This window comes from Sardina pilchardus, chromosome 1, assembly GCF_963854185.1.
Source record: "Sardina pilchardus chromosome 1, fSarPil1.1, whole genome shotgun sequence".
In the NCBI taxonomy this organism is placed as follows: domain Eukaryota; kingdom Metazoa; phylum Chordata; class Actinopteri; order Clupeiformes; family Clupeidae; genus Sardina; species Sardina pilchardus.
This window is the reverse complement of record NC_084994.1, coordinates 35,447,728-35,456,399: the sequence shown is the minus strand read 5'-3', so window position 1 is coordinate 35,456,399 and position 8,672 is coordinate 35,447,728. Positions and strand designations below refer to the sequence as shown.

At 40.7% G+C, this 8,672-nt stretch overlaps 1 protein-coding gene and 1 long non-coding RNA gene across 5 annotated transcripts; both read left to right on the top strand.

The window, feature by feature from the left end:
* The first annotated feature begins 626 nt into the window (after positions 1-626).
* Positions 627-4,816, top strand: LOC134089171 (GTPase IMAP family member 7-like). Of its 4 annotated transcripts, none has more exons than XM_062543534.1 (6): positions 627-772; positions 1,045-1,722; positions 1,919-2,687; positions 3,490-3,564; positions 3,701-3,847; positions 4,311-4,816. In XM_062543534.1, exons 3-6 carry the CDS (start codon positions 2,243-2,245, stop codon positions 4,403-4,405), a joined length of 762 nt encoding a protein of 253 aa, XP_062399518.1. In that variant the 5' UTR covers positions 627-772; positions 1,045-1,722; positions 1,919-2,242; the 3' UTR covers positions 4,406-4,816. The 4 variants fall into 3 exon arrangements, 1 of the variants encoding a protein (XP_062399518.1); XR_009940027.1 differs by having other exon boundaries at positions 3,490-3,847; XR_009940029.1 differs by lacking the exons at positions 3,490-3,564; positions 3,701-3,847; positions 4,311-4,816 and adding an exon at positions 2,806-3,470.
* Positions 4,817-5,466: 650 nt separating this feature from the next.
* LOC134075309 (uncharacterized) lies at positions 5,467-6,659 on the top strand. Its single transcript, XR_009938071.1, has 2 exons — positions 5,467-5,820; positions 6,309-6,659. It is a non-coding gene; the product is annotated as an uncharacterized LOC134075309 (long non-coding RNA).
* Positions 6,660-8,672: the final 2,013 nt, after the last annotated feature.

The following is an 8,672-nucleotide window of genomic DNA, read 5'->3' as shown; positions in this document are numbered from 1 at the left end:
CGGCTCTCAAGATAATTCACAGAAAACTGTCCGTTAGTGTGTGGGAGACATTAGAGGTTTTTCTATTCACAATGCATAAATGGTGGGTGAATTAACAATTTGTTATCAGTAAACCATTATGTAAATGAGACCAATATCACTTAAATTGGATGTAAAGTAAGACTCAGAAATATACTCTGACAAAGTATCAAAACAACAAAGTAAGCTTAATCAAATAACAAACTTAATCTTAATGAGTTATAATGGCAAATACACCAGATAAAACAATTCACTAAACAAAGAAATAAAGGCCAAACACAAAAGTAAGGAGAAAGAAAGATGAAGAGAGGGAAAGAAAGAGGGAGAGGGAGGGAGGCCGAAAGGTCTGAGAAAGGAGTGAGTGAACCATAGCATCAGCCATAGCACAATAATCCAAAGGAAGAGCCAAAGGAAACAGTGAAGAAGTGAGGAGGATCTCCGCTTCACAGTGACACATAATATGGGAGAGAACAACTAATTTTTTGGATTTCCTTTTCCTCTTCAGATGTACTGATGGCTTGCTGTGACATGCAGTCAAACTGGTTTATGAACCCGCATCCTGAAACCAGACAGGTTACTTTAGCTTTATTTTCAATGTGCCACAACAGAGAAAGGAGGTCTAGACTGTGAGCTGAATGTTTGAACATTTGTATGTACTTGTTAGTTAGTGTGCAGGAGACATTTGAGGGACTTTGACCTTGTTTTGACACTGATGCTCAGAACAGGATGTCTCAAGACCAATTTGATCCAGGTGGTAAGTCACTGATTTAAAGCTGTTCATTTTTAACATGTGTGTATTGTATAGGGATCTTGCCAATTGAAATTCAGATACCTGTGTCAATTGTCAGATTGTGAACAACATTTACTTTAAACAACCAATCAATGGACTGCTTATGTTGATGGCATTCAGTTGTATGTTATATCATGTTGTACATCAAAGTTTCTTCCTGACACATTTAGATTGGAACCCTCCATTGTATAATTTCCGATATGTGAATATCCCTTTGCTCTATGTGTCAATTGCAGAGCTGCGAGTGGTAGTGCTGGGAGGATACCAGTCAGGCAAGACATCCTTGATCAACACTGTGCTCAACCAGGGACCTGGAGGAAAAGGGCAACATGCTCGCTGTTTGAAAAGAGAGGGCGACGTCAGTGGCTGGAGGCTCACCTTGATTGACACGCGTTGTTGGTGGACGGGCTTTTTGCTGACAGACACAGCGGAGTTGGTCAAGCAAGACCTAGTGTTGACTGTGCGTCTGTGTCCACCCGGACCACATGCCTTCCTTTTGACAATCGAGATCGATGCTCCATTCACTGAGAGAAACAAGAAAGTTATAGAGGAGCACTTGGCACTCTTTGGGGACAATATCTGGAGGCACACCATAGTAGTGTTCACCAGAGGAGACTATCTTAAGGGTAAAAGCATAGAACAGCACATTGAAAGTGAAGGAGAGGCTCTGAAGTGGGTTATAGGGAGATGTGAGAACAAGTATCACGTTGTTGACAACCAAAGCAAAGATCCTGACCAGGTAATTGGGCTGCTAAATAAGTTAGTGACTGTGAATGTGGCAAACGGTGGCAGTTATTTCCAGATTGACAGGGAGACTTTGAAAGAGGTTGAAGAGAAAAAGGCTGCAGTGAAAGTGAGAGCAAAGGCCAGGCAGGACCATATTACTGAGCAAAGACAATTGCTGAAGCAACAAGGTGAGTTTGTTTTACCAGATCCATAAGCAAAAGTCTATAATTCAATCAAATTAGGTCATGTCTATAACAACCAAATGGCATATAGTTTAATATGTTTTCTATAATATGTGTAATACAGACCTTCACTGTATGAAAATGACTGTCTAATTGTGTTCTGTGCTATGTATAAATCACTGTTAAATATTTATTGTTTCAGCTGAAGTGAAGCCTTTAACAGAAATGAGAATTATATTGCTTGGTTGGGTGAGTTCAGGGAAAACCTCTGTAAGAAAAATGATCCTGGACGGAGGGGAATTAGTCACCCGAAACATAACTGTTCAGTCTAACAAAACATCGGGAGAGGTGGAAGGGCGGCGAGTCACAGTGATTGACACCCCAGGATGGTGGAAGTATTTCCCAGCCAAGAACACCCCTAAAAGTGTTAGAACAGAACTGAAGAAGAGCTTGACATGCCTTCCTCCTGGCAGTTCCTGCACATGTGTCGTTCCTGGAGGATCAGAGGAAGATCATTCAAGATAACATGAAGATGTTTGGAGAGCAGGTCTGGAGACACACACTCATACTCTTTACTTGGGGCGATCAGTTGGGCAGTGCAAGCATCGAGGAGCACATCGAGAGTGAGGGAGAACCCCTGAGGTGGCTCGTGGAGAAATGTGGGAACAGGTACCACGTCTTTGACAACGTGAATAAAGGAGATGGCTCTCAGGTTAGACAGCTGCTAGAAAAAGTAGAAGAGATGGTGGCAGGCAATAGTCTGTACAGCCTGTCTACAGAGGCATGGGCAACCAAGTCTAAGGAAACAGATGAAGAACCAGATGGAGCAAAGATGGAGGTTATGAATCCACTGGATCATGAATGGAAAAGGCTGGATAGAGAGCTGGAGGAGAAGATTAACGATATGTGGAAGAAAATGTTTGATCCAGAGCTGAAAGGAAACCGAAGTGGAGAAGGTTATCGTCCTGACTGTAAGTTAATCATTCGTACTTGGGGATAGTGTCAATTTTACATGAAAATATGTGTAGATGAAGGGGGAAAATGCATTCTTGGTGCATCAGTTGTTTGATTGAATTTCTTTCATTCTAGTTAACATGCAGGCTTTGAAAAAGCCTGAGTTCAGATAACCCTAAAGGCCAGGACACACCAACCCGATAATCAGCTGTCGGACAGTCAGGGGCGGCCGGTCGGGGACTCGAGTCTGTTTGGTGTGTCCGGTGCCGTGGTCATTAAGGGCCGGCGTCGGAGTTAGTTTTGGCTGACTTGACATGTAGAGTCGGCCAGTGGCCGTAGGCCTCTATTACCAATTTGGTTGGTGGAGTCCTACCACTTCGAAACATCTCGGACCATTGCTACTAGGTAGCAAACTAGGTTTAAACGAACCTATAGCCCTAAATTCAGCTATGTAAGTTACGAGCCCATTTTGATAAACTATCCATCCAACATATTTAGACTACCACACAGTTGCTTACGTTATGTTATATGTTATTTCAGGTTAGTTTGCAACAATATACAAGTTTAATCAAAGTCCTACTGTATAACTAGCTAGCTAACATCACCAGCAGTTCCCTTTCACTTTTCGTTTACTGTTTACACTTAATGTTAACTAGCTAACTGTGCAGAAGAAACAAAGCGCAGCCTCCCCATACTAATGTTCATAGCCAGACTAGCCTTACTGTTCAGCTACAGTTTAGAAATGTTTTGTATGTATCACCTACATTACATAACACTTACCTATAACCTGTTCATACATGTTAACAACTGAATTTCCAGTTCATGAAAGTGAGCCACTGCAGGAGGAGAGGGAAATCAGTGTGCACACCTCTGAATTAAATGTGCCATCGAAAGGTTGTCTTTGCACTTTCTTCTATTCTTAATTTTCTCCAAAAGTTCATAAATTGGTTTTTGGTTCATAACAGTATAATCTAATGAATATTCATATGAATGTGACTGTACTGTATGTGTTCTATGTTAATAACATCAGAAGGTGGTAATGAGAGACAGGCTGACAAACCTGCACCCAGTTCAACTGATGAAATGACTGATCTGTTAGCGCGTGAGTGGGGGAGACGAGAGGCACTGATTATGGAAAGAGTTCGTGGATTTATGTTGCAACTCCAAGGACTGTACGGTGAGCTTTCACAAGGAAGAATTGTCATTGATAGTGATCTTGGGCCCTAACTTCAGTGCCAAGCAAAGTTAACTCTAAAGTCAAACTAAAGCTAATTCAATAACAAATTAAGCACACTCTATTTGCTAATGTAATACCATGAGCACTGACTGACTGCACTTTTACCAGCATTTGAATTTAAGGCCCACTACATTATGTTGTTGTTTTACACTATTTCACAAAGTAAAGTAAAGTACTGTATTGCAATAGAAATTAAACAAGTAATGACAGATACTGCATAATTATACTGAAAGGGAACACTATGACCTCAGTACATCCTCATAATGAATGCATATTGTTAAAATGGGTAGAATAAGATACAAACTACTGTGCCAAATAAATGACTCTTAATTGACAACAAAATACAGCATCAATATAGTAACTTTGTCAGAGGACACCTCATATAACATCTAATAATCTGCAGGTCCTTCATCAGATGTTGATAAGAGAGAATGGGAAGAATCCTGTCAAAAGGTTCAGAGATGGTTTGATGCGACGTCTGGATATGAATCAGAGTGAATTCCTTCACTCCGCTGTGAAAGGTCTTCTATATTGATTTCATGATATGACCTGCAGTAGGACATCAGTTTATTATCATTTAACATATGTAAGAAATCTAGAAATAAAAATGGTAACATAAAGAAACTGACTGTGATGCACGTCAACTGATTGGATATCTGACCTACTGGTTAGCAAATCAGACTTGTAACCGAAGGGTGGTTTGATCCCTGACTGGGGAGTGATTGAATGGCATTCTCCAACATCCACATCCATGGATGAGGTGACCCTTGATCAAGTCATCTGAACTCAAGCTGCTCCATGAGCACTGGATCAAGGGCTGCCCATTGCTCTAGGTGTGTACAGCATACACTATGCGCTCCCTGGGAGAAATTAAAGGGATAATCCGGAGTGAAATGCACTTTGGATAAATTTTTCGGACTATTGGGAGTACATACGTTGAGTTGACACCAAAATCATGTCATTCGGATGTATTTTGAGAAAGTTCGAGCTCACCGTTTTTAGCCAAAACTCGTTAGCCTGGAAGTGACGCGGGCATGTCCTTTCGCCGCTACAAAACGCTATTTTTATACCTCTTCTACTGTTCCAAACAACACTACACTTACGTGGTAGTCAGTAGAGGATCCCTAAAGCCAAACCGAAGTATCCCCACGTCTTTATGTGGTCGAATAGAGAGTCCAGAATGAATTTAATCGAGTCCGTACCTTTCCGGAAATGTTAATAAAGTGTTGTTAAAACGTTGCTAGCTGCAGCTGCGACATTTCCGGAAAGGTACTGACTCGATTAAATTTATTCTGGACTCTCTATCCGACCACATAAAGACGTGGGGATACTTCGGTTTGGCTTTAGGGACCCTCTACTCACTACCACATAAGTGTAGTGTTGTTTGGAACAGTAGAAGAGGTATAAAAATAGCGTTTTGTAGCGGCGAAAGACATGCCCGCGTCACTTCCAGGCTAACGAGTTTTGGCTAAAAACGGTGAGCTCGAACTTTCTCAAAATACATCCGAATGACATGATTTTGGTGTCAACTCAACGTATGTACTCCCAATAGTCCGAAAAATTTATCTAAAGTGCATTTCACTCCGGATTATCCCTTTAAGTAATTTATAATATATTTAGAGATATGCATTAGTTGACTGTATGCCACAGAAGACTCTTTAGCTAGCGCATACTGTATACACTATATTGCCAAAAGTATTGGGCCACTTGCCTTGACTCGCATATGAAACATCCAATTATATGACATCCAATTCTTAATCCATAGGGTTTCATTTAATGTTGGTCCACCAACATTATAGCTTCGATAGACCCTTTTCACGCTAACGTCAGACACTTTCCGCTTTGAAGCTTTGCTGGGTATCAGTTCATCCGGCGTAAGCAAAAGCTATGGTGATACGGTTACAGTTCTTGAGGTAAGATTAATATTTCACGTGTATTTATTATCTTCATTTTCCTTGTTATCGTTGGCGATCATAGCTGCCTTGATTTGAGAGTAAAGTCAGTAGCCTAATCTTTAATATATAGCAGCAACTTCAGCTAGCTTCAAGTTGGTTTGATAGTGGATATTCGACAGAGATTCAAAATAAGGAACGGCCTTTCATTGAGTATCCAATATCAAACCAGCTTGCTAACATGTTAGCTAGCTGAAGCACGGGTCTCCTAACGTTAGGACTAACGTTATGTTCAGTTATCGTTTGCAATCATTGCTCTCGTAGCTGCATTGATTTGAGAGTAATGACTGTATATTACTGCTACGTTATGACGTTATGACTGTATATTACTGCTACCGGACGAACTGATACCCAGCTGCTGACATCACGTGAAAAGGGTCTATTCATCTAGGAAGGCTTTTCACAAGGTTTAGGAGTGTGTTCATGGGAATTTTTTATCTTTCCTCCAGAAGTGCATTTGTGAGGCCACACTTTGATGTTGGACTTGGTTCTCAGTCTTTGCTCTTCATCCCTATGGGGTTATATTGGGTTGTGGTCAGGACTCTGTGTAGGCCAGTCAAGTTCATCCACACCAAACTTTGTCTTTACGGACCTTGCTTTGTATGCTGATGCACGGTTATTTTGGAACAGGAAGGCTTTTTTTCTTCTCTCCACTTTCCTTTTGCTCATTCTTTCTCCCTCCAACATGCTCCTGACTTCACCTATTATCCATTTTATTTAATGTTATGTCTCCTACTGTGCCTCTCCTTTTTGTTATGTAATCTATTCCAAATAAATGCCTTACTTCATTAAAACCATAATATCTTGTGCTTTGATTACTTTTTAAATGTGAAAGGTTTCTGTGTTTCTAAGTTAGTGGTGACGATTCTGCAGGTCATCACAATGACACCAATGCTTGCATCAACAACTTATGCCATCTGTGTTTTTACTCTAAAAACTACACGCAAGCCACATTGACATACTGTAGCATTGTCAGAAAAATGGTTGCTATCTTCATCTCTCTATGATTTCAGTAATTTTGTGACTATGTTCTAAATAGGAACTGTACAAATAGAATCAACAGGACAAACTCTCTTCCTATTACTGTAAATGCAACCCCTCATATGATTTCTGAGGTATGATTGTAGTTTGTTACAGTCCTGGGGTTTTACATTATGTTTCTCTTTAATGTTACAATTAGGCTTACAGTATAATGCATGTTTTGCTGTGAGGTTGTTGGGTATTATCATACTGAATTGGTATTTTTATTCCAGTTGTCAAAAGTGGCAACTGACAAATAGACATCCAGCAAGGGACATACTCCATTTTAACTGTACATCTATTCTGCTGTACAAATATTTGCAGTGGTAACAGACAATTGCACTTTTTAACTGTAGGGGGACCCTGAGAGCAATCCCTCTTTACTGTAATGCTGCTTTAAGACCATTTCAATTATTATTGGCACTAAATTCATTTAAGAAATGAAAGAGACAGTATTTGTTTTAGCTGCAAAACCTGCTGTAGGATTTACTAAGGCTAGCTGAAGCCTTTGGAGGAAAGAGAGAAATTACAAAGTTGGTTTTGGAAGGATTCAGGATGTCGTTACCTTATGGGCCATGAGGTGTCAGCGTTTAGATAAATGAGGTACAATTATTTATATATTATTATGACCGCCGCTAGCGTAGCTAGCGAAGCGGTCATATAGTTGTTGTCAAAGTTTTTTTTTTTTTTTTTTTTTTTTTTTTAATTCTTTTTTCCCGTCATTTTTCGTCAACGATTCCCGGGACACCGTAACACCGGAGCGCATGAAACTTGGTGGGCATGTAGCCCCAGTAGAGTTCTATGGAAAATTTTCGTTTCGTCCCCGGGGGTCACTCCACCCCCGCGCTGCCCCCGCCCGAAGCCCAAAAATGACAGTTTTCCCTACATAACTACCTGAACCGTGGCACCAAGGATGACAAAATGTTTATGGTATGTTGTTCTCTAGAGCTTGCATCAACTTAGCTTATAACCAGTCATTTGTGATTTGCCCCCCCATCGTAAAAATTGAAAATGCAATGTAATATTGCTTTAATTGCCCCTATCTTCAGATGAGATGTTATGAACTGCACCAAATTTCATGTGTATGATTAACCGGACACCCTCTGGGAGTATGCCAAGTTTTGTGGAATTTCATCCATGGGGGGCTATAAAATAAATGGATTTATGTGTACATTCAGGACTGTATACCCATCGGCCAGTAGATGGTGGTATTATCTGGAGCCTAAATCCCCCCCTGGGGATTTCAAAAACTGTTCCAAACATCTCAATCTCTGCTAGTTTTTGTCCTAGAAACATATAAGTGACACCATTAGAAACCTTTAATCAACTAGTTTCCAAATATGTTTTAAAAGAGAATGGTTGCTCTGGGTGCAACAAACATGCAGGAACACACACACACACACACACACACACACACACACACACATAAATACACACACACACACGCATACCTACACACACACGCACCACTACATACACACATGTACATAAAACATTATACAAACACATGCACAAACACGCCCACACGCATGCACACATACACCCTTACACACACACACACACACACACCTACACACACACACACACACACACATGCACACACACATCTTTGAGTACATTTTGTGAGACCACCGGAGCTGAGAAGTGAGTGTGTGTGTGATGTACTATAGTGTGTGGGTGCGTTTCTGTGTGCCCATCTGTGTGTTTGCATGTGTGTATATGTGTGTGCATGTTCTGTGTGTGTTCTCTTTCTTTCTCTCTCTCTCTCTCTCTCTCTCTCTCTCTCTCTCTGT